We start from the raw sequence: 15,329 nt of genomic DNA on the forward strand, positions 1-15,329 counted from the left end.
TTGGTTTATTAGTTAAATTCTTACTAACGGAGTGGCTTGTACCCCCTGGCCATAGCTATGATTTGGAAGAAATCATTTACAACAACAATATTTATTTGCAATATAGTTCACTAAAGAATTGCCAAAAGTCCTATGACTGACAATTCCAAATGGGTGTACTTACTGTGAAGGGCACAGTTATGTAGTACGGTTCGCGGAGATAGGCCGTATGTGCAAGAATAATAAGCGGGTGAACCAAGTACACGAGGAAGGTCAACCGTGAGAGGGGAATCCAGGCTCGGAATGACAAAATCCTGTTGACAAGGCCCCCATTGCCAGTCGCGCAGGCGTACACCGTCCAGGCAACACACAGTGACCACCAAAAACGAAACAGTGCCCCGTAGAGGATTCCCATGACCATTGAGGGTCGATCATAAGCGTTCCAGTTACGTACTCCGAACACGATTGCCAATTGAACTCCCCACACAATGATCCACGCGGGGATACGCACCAGCTTTAGACAATTGATGTAATAATACTTAGTCAAATCGCACAGCGGCAACGGGATTTCGTATGATGCATTGCACAGTGTACCTCGGTACACTCTGCCGTTAACATCCACCAAGGATAATAATTAAGTTATCTGTTTTTACTATATAGCGAAAACTTTGTGTACTTTAATGTGCTTAAGGTATGGACACTGTATATTCGAAAATATGTCAGTCTTCTACAGTCGTCATTAATAAATGCACACTATTTATGATGATTTCTTTTTAAAACTCCTTATGCTCGGCTATCAATGGCCACTCATGCAAACAGCACACCCTTGCATTCAACGTGTACATACTTTGTTAATGTGCTTCCTTCTTTGCCTGAACAGCAGATAGCCCAAAGCCATTCCAATCGCAAACGGGGCGAGATGTGCAAATGGTTTGTAGCCGATAATATTCATGTACTCGTTGAAATGTGCCGGCTCCAGGTCAATGAACAGCGGTATTGGGGGAAGATCGTGGACAAACAACAAAACACCAACAGCTGTCACTGAGATGAATATAAGAGCAAACAAGATCAACAAGCCCATAAAGGGTCGCCTAGAAAACAATAAATAAGCAATGTTTTGTGTGAGTGTGCAGACATCGAACACACGTGGGTCTCTATCCAGATTGATATGTCAGCTAGCAGGGTCTGAATATGCAATTTGTGCTGTTGAAACTTCGAGTACTAGGTCTCGACGTCAACACATAATACGTATAGTCGACACATAATGCGGATATCGTGTAAATAATATTCTATCTAAAGAGTGGAACGATAAAGCTTCACGGTTGACCCTCGAAACAACCTCGTATTAAAATCCACTGCAGGACAATAAATCAACCGGTAAATTAGCAATTTTCTATAAACAACGAAAATAAGAAGAGCTTCACTGCCTTCGTCCTATTTTTCGTCTTTTTTTACTTTGTTCTTTATTAATGCCTTTCTACGTTGAATAGCATTATAGTCAAACACGAGTTTCCACATTTTATTCTACCTGCACAATATAAGGCCCTTTCTTTAGCGAAACCTTCTATTTTAAATGGGAACATCTGCATGGACAATATTATTATTATTGTTATTGTTATTTTGGTTACTGAAATTACACAGGACGGCCCGATAGATCACATTGGGTATTAATTAGAAGATCTGTAAATTGACCCGAATGAAATAGCAGGGACTCTAATTGTGAACCTTGGAGTTACAAAATTAATGTATTACTTAGAGATTTAATAATTGAGAACAGATATACAAGGTAATCGGAACATAAATTCCTTTAGATCTCGGTTTTGATCACCGTTGGGAAACGTGTATGTTGGGCCGAAGCGGGAACGTCTCCCTTACCTCGCACGCGACCCATATAAATGAAGAATACGCATGTGCATGCAGTAGTTAGTGCCCTCAATTTGCATTAAAATTGAAACATGCGCATTTTATATCAAATTAACTAACTCACTTACTTACTTTTAAAACTAAATTAAATAAAATAGGTTTAAGATGCTAAGTAAATTATTTCAAGTTTTACGCCCGGCATTGCCGTTAGGCATAGTTCCATCAGACGCAGGGCTGCCCTTAACCATCGCGAAACGAAATTTATCCACTGAAACTACACCACAACGGGTTGCTAAGGTTAGCCACTAAGCTACACAAGGTAACCTAAAGTAGTTTAGTGGTAGAAAGTTCCAGTTAAAATCAATACACTTGCCAGAAGTAATTAACTTACTTGAATAGAACGTACGAGACGAGTGGCATTATTAGGAAATAGTGGAAGTCGGATGAGAGGTACCATCCGTGTGGGAGACACTGCAGCGAAAAACAAAGAGGCATTGTTCTGTGAAAAAATCTGTAATTTTTTATTTTTCTGAGTAGTTCTTTATAATAAATTCTGTATTTAGTACATAAAGTTTAGTTAATCATGCTGGTTATGATGCATCATACCCAAATATAGTTTATTCTTACGGGCCGGGATAAAGGTTTGAAATTATGCCACGATTATTTGCAGAAAGATATCATCTGGTGGCATATGTGTCCTTAAGGCTAACGGAGCTCTCAGTGAACTCCGGTGACTCACCAGTTACGAACGAAAAAAAAACTGACTTGGGTTGTCAGAGAGTTCTTGAGTGCTATATGCTGCTATTTATGACGAAGTATTTCTGTGTAGTTAACAGTTACTTAAAAATGTCGAGGCAAGGTCCGGTGCTGGAAAACGACTGTTATGGGTGATCTCATCTGCAGTTTATAGAAGTTCGGGACTAGAGTAGAGGTGGAGCTTTGTCGATCTATTTGAAAAGTTAAACGTATAGCTTAGGTCGTGCTTCGTTAAGTGGGCTAGATCGGTGTGGTTAACTGAATGAATCTATTTATTGTATCTAAGTAAATAATAATAAGTCTAAAATGACGTGGCACAAACGCTATTCGTTCTTTGGCGCCAAAAAAAAAACGTTAAGTACCTTACCTCTAAGAGACCCTGCGAAATAAAGGTTAAAAGTAAAAATCCTAAAATAAAGCTGACCATATTCTCGCGTTTAACGTATGCCCCGATGTAGAGTGGATTCGTCCACCAGAGTCTCTCGCACGCTTCTGAATAGGGCTCAAGGGTCTCGCGCCAAAGCGGCCCTGAGCCGATCAGAGGTAGAACGATCATCATAAATGAAACGACGATGAATGCGGGGCTTAATCTGTGAAAGTTTAAATTCATCAACATACATCATTACCTACAATACTGATAGTATTGCCACAAAGTTATAAGACGAAGCATAGCTAGTACATGTACCGTTTTTCATTTCAATCCAATTTCAACCTTGCAACTGTGAGTACTTGTTTTTCTCCACAGTGACTTCATATTTCGGTTCTGAAGTTTTTTATCGGCGTAAACTTGATTTTTTGATTTAGAGCTACTTTACGATGAGCCCAGTTTGGAAATTGTCCATAATATTAACACGCAATAAACCGTTACGACGATCAGCCGACATACCATGTTAGAGTTTGTATAGATAGGCATAACTAAGTAAAGTATTCTGCTTCTTACTTCATTTTTAACAGCATATGGGCTGCTCTAAAATTGTTGTAGGGTTCCCGTCCTCGTTAGGTGGCCATTAGGGGGTTATCGATATCGAGACAAAGCGGCAGTTGACGGCAAGGGGAAGTAACAACAACAAGTTTTTTTAGGCTTCTATTAGGCTTTGTCAAATATTCGTAACGTACTTTAACCCCCAAAGAAGATAGTTTTGCATAGGAACATTAATAAGTTTCAGGTCGCAGTAGTAGTAGTAGCAATAAAAACGTGGTGTTCCGGTAGTACTTTGCTTTCTGGGACAATATTCATTTAGATTATATTAAGGAGTTATTATGCGGCCCAGTGGCAAACGTTTGTTGAATGGGAGCAGCAACTTAGGTTACAATGGCGTCGACTGATTGGTGCAGTTGCAGAATTAAAATGAGACAGAACGGTCGAGAGTCAATAATGATGATTAATGGTACTGCGTTACATCGATACCTCAGCACTTCACTGGTTAAGTATCGAACAACTGTATGAAGATAATTCTACAGAGGCAACCGATTTATAGTGACGCGAAAACCACTGGAATTTTTGTTGGCAAATCTTCTTCGTGTTTTTTTTAATGGCGATGAAGTACTGCCATAATGTTAAAAAATCAGTGCGGACAGCCAGACAGCTATGTACATATTTGTTGCGGTTGCGGCAGTCCAATTCACTATGAGGTTACGGCAAGAAAATATAGAAAGGAAAAGCTTGTGAAAATGCAGCTAAGCTTTCGAAGACCGTCTCTACCTGAAAAAAATATTAGCATAAGGAAACGACACATTTTTGCACCAAATCGACTAAGTAGTCAAAAATTGGACACGTATGCGTGCACATACGTGCTATCAGATATATATGATGGGACGAAGGAAGAGTGTTTGAAAAACGTCGATTTGAAAAGATCCAAGAATTACCATTAGTGAAAAAACGTGCGCATCTCAGACGAGGTCATGGAACGATGAGTTTCTCGCAGTCTCGTCTCAGGCAATAAACAAATTACGAATAAAGGTAACTTGCATCTTTAGACGCCACTAGTTCAAGCTTCGTTCGATAGTAAATCAAGTTGTTATTTGTGGGATCGATTTACGCCCCATTGTCAATTGCCTTTACCTTCTGTCTCTCAAACTGTGCGGGCCTCATAAACATCACATGCGTATGTATTATTGCATCATGCTTATTCCTTAACAGAAACAACAGAGCCACACCGTAAAATTGATTCACCGGCGGTAGGGCGCATCCCACATAATGTGATAATTGAACTTCCCTTTAGAAGAGAAGCTCGATGTTCTTCGATTCTGTGATGATCAGCACGCCATCATGCTGATTACAGCAGATAGTCGTAAATATTTCTAGATAGACTAGTGCTTACCTGCACCATCGTCGTAGAATATGTCTAAAGTAACTGAACTTGCCCTGGCGATCATCCAATCGTCGGAGATAGTTGTACGTCAGCAGAAAGCCCCTGAAAAAGCACCGGAATAGGATAATAACTGTCAAATACTTGCAGTTTGTGCTGTCCAAAAGCATCCCTTGCTGTGTACTTTTAGTAAATAGCAGTGTTAACGATCGACTGTGTTCGAAAAAACAAAAAGATTGATCTTGGCACGAGTCCGTCATAGAACGTGTCTGCTGTCTCAACTTTTCGCGTGTGGATTTTTCTCGGCACAGAAGCTCATCGTTTTGCACTCATAGTATCGAGCTATAAGCAGATTCTGACTGCTCATGTAATTTTAAGGCAAAAAAGAAAATGCAATTTACTACGGAAACAAGCTCAATAAAATAGTAAAACCCTCTAAAGATATTCGTAGTAATTCTATCTATGATTTACGCATAGCCTTTCACCGCCATTTTAGAAGTGCTTTTTGGAGATATCCTTTTACAGCGAAGTGTTTTCGATGAAAGGTATCAACATTGTTCAAAAACATCACATCCCAGAAGTAGCCAGTAGCTCCATGTGGATGTGTTTCAAATTTAAATTTAGTCCAGAGATCTTGAATTGCTGGTAAAAAGCTATCTTCTTTCCTTGCCAGCATTCGAGTAGCGTCTTGATAACAATGAGCCGAAGAGGAAGAAGAACAAGAATCAAGAGAATAATGGCAACCGAAATCGATGAGCTCGAGCTTTATGGTTTCCAACGTTTTTATCAGTAACTCTGTTCTGTATCTATAATACCTACATAAATTTCTTTTATTCTAGCCTATTTGGCGTTGTTTGTTTGCGCATGAACGTATTTTACGGTGCTTCCATCTTAGCTCGCTGCCCGAGCTTCGAAAAAATTACTCGTTTCAGATGCATTACGTAAATCAATTCCATATGTCGTCTATGAACGTTCTGTGGATTAAGTTTGTAATTTTTTCTTGTATCTCCTCGTGTGTGTCTTCTAGATAGCGAAACTATTGAAAATATCATAGAAAATCAGAGCGTTTATTTTCTATTCGCCCTTAGCAAGGGGACATTTGCCATCTACTACCTTATTATGGTTGCTTACTTAATCGGTGTCTTGTCAGAAAACTGCGGCTGCTACGTGTAGGTATATACATATATATACATATATATATATATATATATATATACATATATATATATATATAATATATATATATATATATATATACATATATATACATATACATATACATATATGTGGTCGGGTCCGTTTTGCCTGCAGGAAAGATACTGCGAAACACGACGTTCGATCATTTTCTGTTGAGTCACCATCTCTGCATACAGAAGACCCATAGTAACACTTATCGAGCTACAGTTCATACGATAACGACGGATATGGAGAATATGCTGCAACTCACTGAACGCAAGACCTCCAGACTGTTGCCGACAGCGTATAGAAACAAATACTAATGTATGCAAATGAACTATAAACACGGAACGCAAGTTCAACGTAGGATGACATTGTCCAATCGTTATATAAAACTTCCGGTCAGAAATGAGCTCTTTATTTCAAGATCATTTTCGTAGAGCTAGCGAGAAATGCTGGCGCAAATCGAAACAAATATGTAGTAATCATAAAGTGATTCAAACATGCCGATCAACAATGTACTGATTGGCGCTATTTTAGAGATAAAGATTCTACACGCCCCCTAGACTAGGTCACATGCTGCTATACCTGTCTTTCAGATCACTTCTTAGTTTGATAGAATTTGAATCAGTACGAAAATGGTGTTTACCATAGTCGAAAAAAATACCTTATAGGAACCCTTACCTAGGAAAATAGGAAAAATGTTTTCCACTTTTAGGTGAGAGTAGCTGACAACGACGCCAGTCTACAATGCTTTCAATACAGCCAAGTAATCGCCAATGATCTTACGTTGTCCGGAAACGAAAGATTGCGAACGAGAATCATGCGGGACAGCGGGATTTGTTACCCATTTTTAAACCTAGCCCTAAACAATTTCCTATTCGATGCAATGGCTCCCGGCAAATAAAGATTTCTAGAACTTTAAAGCAATTAATTTCTTAAATGTTCAATGGCGTGATACGGAAGACAGCTCAACGGTTTTTTAATCGAGAAGTTGATCTTGCGCCGGCAAAGCAGGAGGGAGCCGTTTGTCCGACAAACTGTCATTACATATTTATAGATTGTATTTTAAATGTTTACTTCGATACAGTCTTTATGTATAAATGCGCCAGTTTACTTTGAAAACGAATGCTCAGAGATCTGGTCAAAGATGGCGGAGATAAATTTAATCGCTCCCTTGTTAGTACGGAGCATTTTCATTTATTTTACTAATCCTCTAGATTCTGCTTGTTTTTATGCGTCTATTTTGCCCCTACGAAATTGACGTCGAACGCTGATAAAAGTAAATCCTAGCTAGAAGTTTCCAATACGTATCCATCTCCATCTGAGCAGGTACAGATCTATTTAAAGCTAGCCTTTAAGCAATTGTGAAACTGTATTTATTATTATTAAATCTTTGTTTGTCTCCTGTTGGATTGAAAAACAAAAGGTCATGAAAATTGCACAATACAAATCTGAAGCTACCCTTTTACTCTGGGTGCCCAGGAAAGCTTCAAAGCTTCTTGACACATACTACCCGACAGGTGTAAAAATAGATAAAGTAGAGAAAATCGAGAAAACCTCGACTGAGCAATAGAACAAAGGTCATTATTAAGCTTAGGTCCTGATGAATAAAACGAAGGCCTTATAGCAGCGATAAAGGACGTTTTCTTCAAACAAAAAAAGATTAACTATTTCATCATTAGGTTTAGGGAGTTAGCTCGGTGTTTAAAGCCCCTGAATCCCTCTTCTGTGTACGAATTATCGGAGTAAACATCTATAAATTCTACCAAACAAAGTGACACAAACGATTATAAGTCTCTGGCGATGCTTCTCGGTTAATGGCTATTGAACAAAACCAGACCTTCGACGGCTATTTAAATTCCAGCTTCATATACCTGTCTACCACTGAGCATTTTGAATCGTGATCGATCGACGAGAGTCGTAGATCCCAAAATGGCGCTATTTACAGAAAAAAATATTCCTGTAATTAATTGTCTCGGCCCGCTACACGACGACACAATATTATATTAATATTAAAAGCCTGATATTTGTGTTCCTCCCGAGAGTATCCACAGCAGATGAGATGAGATGTTTGTCCACATCGTTTTGAACGTCGGTTAGCCGAAGTCGTAAACTTGACAGGTTGTTAGGTCTATGTACCTTCCGTGCATTCTTAATTCGTCTTCTCCTACATTTCTCGCCTCGGCAGACGCATTACAGCTGTTGTTGAACGTTCTACGAAAGGGATTCGTACCTTAAACTTAGGTAGCGAGACAATAACTCTGACCTCAGAAAATGTTCTGCCGTGAATATTGGATTGGGCAAATCTACGGGCGTCAATTCTCTGCCCTTTAAATTCATTGTTTAAAGGTTCCTAAGAGCGTTGAAAAAGGGCATTAGTCATATCTTTATTTTGGCATCTCTAAAGCATTATATTCTGTATTGAAGAGTATTTTCCACTACGTATGTCAGAGCATAACGCAGTCGTTCTACTAAGTAGAAATAGTTTATGAGTGGCTTTTCACGTTGGTTATGATGTACCGACAGGCACTGGAACTCAAGCAAAAAACAATTTTATAGCGTAGATAATTCTATGGCGATTAGCTTGAAATTGTTTATACAACGTACCGTAGAGCTACAGTTTCTGTCGAGAGTCATGCAGACCAATTTTCTATGCCAATATAATTGATATTTCGTATAATTAATTACAGCCTGTAATTCTGCGTCTCGACGTGGTAAAATCTAACATTGGGCATATTTATCGCGAATCAATACCGAACCACGCCGTTGCACACTCTAGAAAGGCGGCAAGATCCTGGACCATAGTATGTTGTCGTTCCCCGTTGTTGTATTTATTGTAACTAGTTATTTATGTTGTACTGGAGTTTGTCAAGCAAAAAGAAAAAACAGACGTACGTAAAGCTAGGGTGCTTGAATTCTTAACTTTTTGCTAAGTTTCAGCTGCAAAAACGAACCTTGGTCTCGTAGTGGCCCTGAGCAGCTGCTGGGGAGTTGAGTTACTGCTGTATCATTCGTGTTCAACTCTATTTAGAGCGTCAACCACTGATTATCACCAAAAAACTTCAGACGATGCAACCGATAGACACTTCACTAAATTCTATCTTTATTTCTGTCGGTTAACTATTTTCTTCCGATCAGCCTACAGGGAAGCTTGCTGAACTTCATCGTTGGAATCGTTGATCCGAAACAGATGCCGACTTGCAGTCGACTGTGTAGCAAAATATCAACAGATAGAAAAAGGTCGAGCCCCATCTCAATCGATTTCCTCTACCGATTTCGATAATATTATCTTTCGAAAAGAGTGAGTATGTGGACCTAACGAAAACCTTTTTACGTGTAGAAACTTTAAGTTGATGAAAACGAGGACTGAAGTCTATCATTCTGCCGTCATCCTACTTCGCGAAAAAAAGCTGCCGATAACAACACGCGTTCCTTTAATGTGTGAAATTTCTCTTCGAAATAAAACCGAGTGCTACTTACGAGATCGTTACGAAGGTTTCGACAGCCGGAAACATGTTGAGCACCATTTGGAACGGAACACTTCGCGCGAGCTTAAATGCTTCGAAGAGACCGCCTGAAAGAGTTGGCATGCAAATTTGCTTTGTTTGCTGTGTGCGCGAAGCTTCCTTGTTTGTCCTCATAGATTGATTTCCACTCGATAAACATCAGCAGTAGCGTAATAGTAGATTTTTTCAGTAATTACAGTCTACGCGGATATGGAAGTTTTTACCGCAAAGACGAATCGTTCTTCTATAAAACTACATGAAGCAAAAGAATCACTCAACAGCTTTATGAACCATAGTTCCTTTGCAGATGGATTGAGGCATAAGCATAGTTTCTTACTATTGAGTCACAGATTATGGAATACATTTTAACAAAAGAGCAAAGGAAAGGTTTCTGGCGTTTTAGTTCGTTCAGCACCTGCTGTTGTCGTTTTCAAGTGTATGTTAATTTGTACATAATTCTGCTGTGACACCCATATTTGTACAGATAGATGGTGGTGCTAGATAGAAAATGAGCGATAGGTCATCGATAACGCCTGTGGCCAACATACGATTGTGACAAAGATTATGACTTCTGCTCCAAGACTAAGTTTGTAGTTTAGGCGTTATGAGCAAATGCCTCCGCACTCACTTCCAAGGTTGAAGTTCTTATAGAAGTATATGTGGCCAAGAATAATCCACGCCATTGTTAGTACTCGAAGGCCGTGGATGCAACGCAACGTGTCACTGGCATGATCTGTTTCGGTGTTCATCATCTTACGAAAGTTGCTATACATAGAAAAACATTCCGAGATTCTCTCAATCGTACCTGAAAAGAGGCAGGGAAAACACCATGTTTATGTATTCGTATTTTTCTTATGGCTTTTACTCGTGAGATTTTGTTATGGCTCATTTTCGACCGAGTAGTCTAACTTACTCAACAATTTCGCAGTATGCCGTAAGGCGAGTTTAATTCACCAAAAAGATTATGGCTGATTAAACAATAAGGAGCCACTGCAGGTTTCATTTACTACGTAAAGCTTAATTTCGTAAAGCTTAGGTCGTCGTGTTAACGACGTGCACAAACAATGAAAATGTTCGTCACTTAATTATAAACTGTACTATGTTTACCACTAGCAATTTCTATTGAATAAGCTGTTTGCGTAACGTCTACTACGCACTCAAATGGGTGTATGTTTACGTTATGACCTCCTTATCTATAAATCGTACCGCTTTCCATATTACTGCTTTCGAACGGTGTTAAACAAGCAGACATACTATATTGTCTACTCAAGCACGACTGAAATTTATATTTGATAGTTCAAAAAAACCCGGTCGAGGGTTTACTGATTCAGTAGACAACAGCGCCATCTGTCGAATCATTTCAGCGGCAAAAGTTAGAATAACTGTTATAATAATTAAACAACTCGCGATCTATAAGCCTTCACTACACGCGCACACCGCATTTCTAAAAGAGATCTCCTTACGTCAGAATAACTAGGAATGTAGAAAATCGATATTTACTTTGCCTAGCGGGAGGTGGAATTTTTTCTCCTTTTGCTCTACGGAAGGAATGAACGAGCTTTGGCAGTACGTCAAGCGTCGTGCCAACGACAGACAGGATGAAGATTACGGCCAGAATTAAAAGGACGACAGTTTGTGTCGAAGATATTTGAATAGGATCGCTCGTTTCACACCATGGTACCGAGATGTCCAACGCCATTACGGTGGCCACTGCAAAGGAAAACAATGTCAAATAATCAGTGAGACAGCCGCGTGGGCTTTGTTAAAAAGAAACCAACTAACTACCTGAATTTATACTCAGCAAGTGCGTCTAGGTAGTGAGTGGATAAGACATACTGTCGGCTGGGTTTGGCATGGAGGATTTATTTAAACATACAATAGAATGGTACCCGGCATTCCCAAATCACAGACTACTGCAATTCCAGTAATACTCACCTTCAGATAGGACATGTACTGGACTTCTACGAACAAACGCTAGTTAGAAAATCTTCTATTGCTTCTCCATATCGATTTGAAAAGGATACCTTGAAGTTCAAGACATATGTGCCGTAAAACCGAATGGTACCATCTTTTTAAGATAACTATAATATTGGCTAACTTCTTATTATCTTAAGTAAATATCGCCATCTGGTGAAATATCTGTAGCTTGATGTTGCTCTGGCTTCACCTTCTTAGGCTCTATCCAGATATTAAATTCCATGGGAAATATACCTAACCATTTCAACAAAAATAGGTCATCTGACTAATTTACCTATTACACTAAGTTGATTGTCATTGCGTTCTAGGTGTTTTACCTGAGCCCCACCCTGATCTCGACCCGCTCAGCGTATCTTATCGTACTTACTCGGTTGTGACTACTTTGTTTATATTCTGTTGTCCACATTAGCATACCACGGGCCTTTTCTGCTTGTCCAGTGTTTATTGATGGCATTCGCCAACGACAAAATTGCCACGGGAGGCCTTCTAGAACGTTTTTATCAAATTTCAAGTTATGGATAATCAGCTATTCTACTTCAAGGTAGTAAGAAGAAGCAGTTCTTTTGTCTCTACTTCGTTTTGTAATGTCGATCATTAACTCTTCTCCACTGTGTACTAGACAATTTCATATACCATCCACTTCTACTACGTTTTTATCAACAGCATATGCAGATAGCTAATTATTAGAACACAGATAGAATAGTTAGAACAATTATCCTTTATCGAACGTTTTCCTAGCTAGGATCGTAACACGACATGTCTGAGGAAATTACTTCTTGAACGTCTATTAAAGCAATTATCGCTCCCATTTAATGAATTTCATGTGCATAGGAACAGATACGTTCTATTGCGCAGCTACACACCGACAAAAAACTGTTAGCTAAACAGAGGCTTCCGCCGTAGATTGTGTTAGCCCAGACGTCTATGCTTTTTAGCCGATCGTTTCGATTGTGTCATTTAATTTGTTCTTCAGGTTTAAGGGCATGGTGTCATTTTCCTAGCCGTCCCATCTAGAGGCTTTAACACAGATGGCGTATATTTCAACAATCACGGCCTAAAGTACCGTGTGCGCTAAAGGTAATGAGACCCGTCTATAATCTCTCGATTAATTAGCCACGCTACGTACTTCGAACCGCGTATTAATTGTTGCGGAAACCCGAAAACAGCATCGCGTTCCACTGCTTGTACCTCGGAGTTTATTCTGCCAGTCCTCTTCGTTACCCCATCGCAAGGACCTCATCTATGCCTCATGGGACTTGACGTGCAACAAGGCTGCAACCAGAGCGCCAGTCTGGCCAGCGACTACCCATCGTCATTATTGTTTTTGGCACGAATCTACTTAGAGGTATTAACTGACGCCATCTCTTTAAGCGGTTCAGTTGGGTTGGGCGTGTCCTGTTCTGTTTACTAGTTAGCCGGCAACCACGAAATCCGAAAGCAGCTCTCTCAAATGGCATACTGATGACCAGTCTCGCCTAAACGATGAGCTCATTCCTTACACATTCTGTACTTCGAAATCGATCGCAGTACCTAAACCCATCCTACCTCCTGAGGTGACTTTATCGATTTCATGCTTATTTACGAGTCTGGTCCTACCGGCCGCGAACTATTTATTGTTTAATAATGATTCGCTGTGACAGACTCAGTTGCCGGGGTAGCGTCGTGGCGCCAAAGTTCTTGAGACGTTTGCCCGTTGCTCGTAGTATAGATTGAAAAGTGATATCCTAACTGACGCGGGAAACAACCGTTTTGTCTGCTGTTCTATGTCAAATTCTAATGCAGGCAATTTAGATGAAGGACATTTTCGTGGTCCTCCACCCAGCTTAGGAAATCACTATCTGCATTTTTTTCTCGATGACGATTTTCTCGCATAAATTGCAATGACATAACAATAGAAGGGATGAAACGATCTATGTTTACTTGGCGCAATCGAAACATTATTCAAGCGTCGAATTAGCAAGCTAGAGTTAACTGGGCGGCTGTTCTTCACAGAATCATAATAATACATTGACTTAGCATTTTTTCTCAGGTCTTTTTTTTTTTTTTTTTTTTTGTTTCAAAGCGAAAATTGTACGATAGTTACACGGCGTTCCTAAGCTATATTTTTTCAGCAGCTTAGTAATTTATGCATCACAGTTTAGCCTCGTTTACTATTCCCAGCGATATTGTATCCGCATTCGAACTGATATGAATGAGAAAATGTTACAAGATAAAGATAGGACTATTGCACTGGTCGCTTAAACTATCGTACACGTGTAGCTAGGCGCATCCGTATAAGCGTTTTGCTTTTGTGTTGTTACACTTCTCCGATCTCCATCGTTATTACTACCTTTGTCAATGGACGAAATCGTTTATTCAGCCCGAACGAGCGGCAATATTTGGGTTAAATCAGACATTTCTACGCCGAAATAGAAGAAACAAGAAGTTTAGAACGAATTAGAGAAAAGGACTTTCGTTGCTAAAGTGAATGATGGTCGATTTCGCGTTTCATTATCGTAACATAATTACCATCTTTATCTACAGGAACACGTAGACGTCGTTCTAATGATCATTCAGAAACAGACCGGATGGGTTACGAATGCTTAGGGTCGCCTTGCGTATGTCGAAAACAACTGGCCGACGACGCCTTGATACTTGGCCCGTAAATTTTTTGCGTTTCCCGTACAGATGTCGAAACGTGAATGCAACAGTAACGAGTGTGCTACAATTCTACTATTATCACTCTGATTATGCAGCTAGATTTAAGGGATCTTCTACTTTATGGTTTTCCCCTATAATAGACATAATTGTAAATGTGCTGGCCTACTCAGTTGCCAAAATAGGACGCGCAAACTCTTGCCGACCGTCCAACGCTAGGTGACATATCTCTCGGACAGAACTTGGACCGTCCAATTGTGCTTTACACTAATAATCATTCTATGTAAAAAGCGCAAAACACTCGTCTATGAGAAATCCGTAATTGATTGAAGAAGGTTTTCTATCCATACGAATAGGCGCGCACTGCAATAGCAGCAATCAGCGGTACGGCAATGACGCTGAGTCACTAACCATGGCTACTGGCGACACTTTTTCCAAGCTACAAACCATTGCAGAAAAATGGTTTTCCACTACGACGAGTACAGATGCAAATAACGATCCTGAATATGTAACTACATGCGCGTGAGGGTGGCATGGAACAGTTTTAAGTTCCTACCAAGGATAAGCCTCAAGGACCATCGCTAGATTAGCTTTTTCGATACTTTATAAATTGATAATGAGTGACAGTTGAAGAGATTAGACAGAGAGGCCGATTTAGCCAGCGACAGAGGGGCATAGAACTAAGCGCAAATTACTCTGGCAGCCCGTAATATAAAATTTCAATTCTCTGTTATGTTGCGCGGAACGCTTATCAGCTTGTTTTATGTTATGTTACGTAAAGCCTAGCGCTCGACTGTGATTTTTTTCATAACATCAAGTAAAGCGAGATCAAATAGCAAAGGATGACCCATAAAGTGGGCATTTGACAACGGTACGAGTAAATGACATGTTATTCTCGGGCGCAAACGAGGCGATGACAGACGCTGAAAAGGTTTTCAAAGCTACAAGCAGAACTATTTCTTCCTGCAGCTCTTCGTGCCCAGCCAAAAAAAAAAAAAAAAAAAGCCGCCATAACGCTATGGGTTTACATCTTGACTTGGCTTACTTGAATATTTTTCAAACTATATATTTTTGAAGCGTTTACGCTTGCTATTCGTTGATTGTCTGACCGTCAAATCTACAC

General features: G+C 39.8%; 1 protein-coding gene across 1 annotated transcript in view; it reads right to left on the bottom strand.

Moving 5' to 3' along the window:
• LOC111252726 (nose resistant to fluoxetine protein 6-like) overlaps window positions 1-15,329 on the bottom strand; it is a 39,247-nt gene that overhangs the window by 1,358 nt on the left and 22,560 nt on the right. The window contains exons 5-12 of the mRNA XM_022811055.2: window positions 11,093-11,302; window positions 10,221-10,397; window positions 9,567-9,660; window positions 4,920-5,012; window positions 3,023-3,188; window positions 2,234-2,313; window positions 827-1,070; window positions 164-493 (exon numbers count right to left, since the gene is read on the bottom strand). Coding sequence (XP_022666790.1) covers window positions 164-493; window positions 827-1,070; window positions 2,234-2,313; window positions 3,023-3,188; window positions 4,920-5,012; window positions 9,567-9,660; window positions 10,221-10,397; window positions 11,093-11,302 — 1,394 coding nt within the window. The remainder of the gene's footprint in view (window positions 1-163; window positions 494-826; window positions 1,071-2,233; window positions 2,314-3,022; window positions 3,189-4,919; window positions 5,013-9,566; window positions 9,661-10,220; window positions 10,398-11,092; window positions 11,303-15,329) is intronic.

This window comes from Varroa destructor, unplaced genomic scaffold (genome assembly GCF_002443255.2).
Source record: "Varroa destructor unplaced genomic scaffold, Vdes_3.0 BEIS01000001.1, whole genome shotgun sequence".
Classification (NCBI taxonomy): domain Eukaryota; kingdom Metazoa; phylum Arthropoda; class Arachnida; order Mesostigmata; family Varroidae; genus Varroa; species Varroa destructor.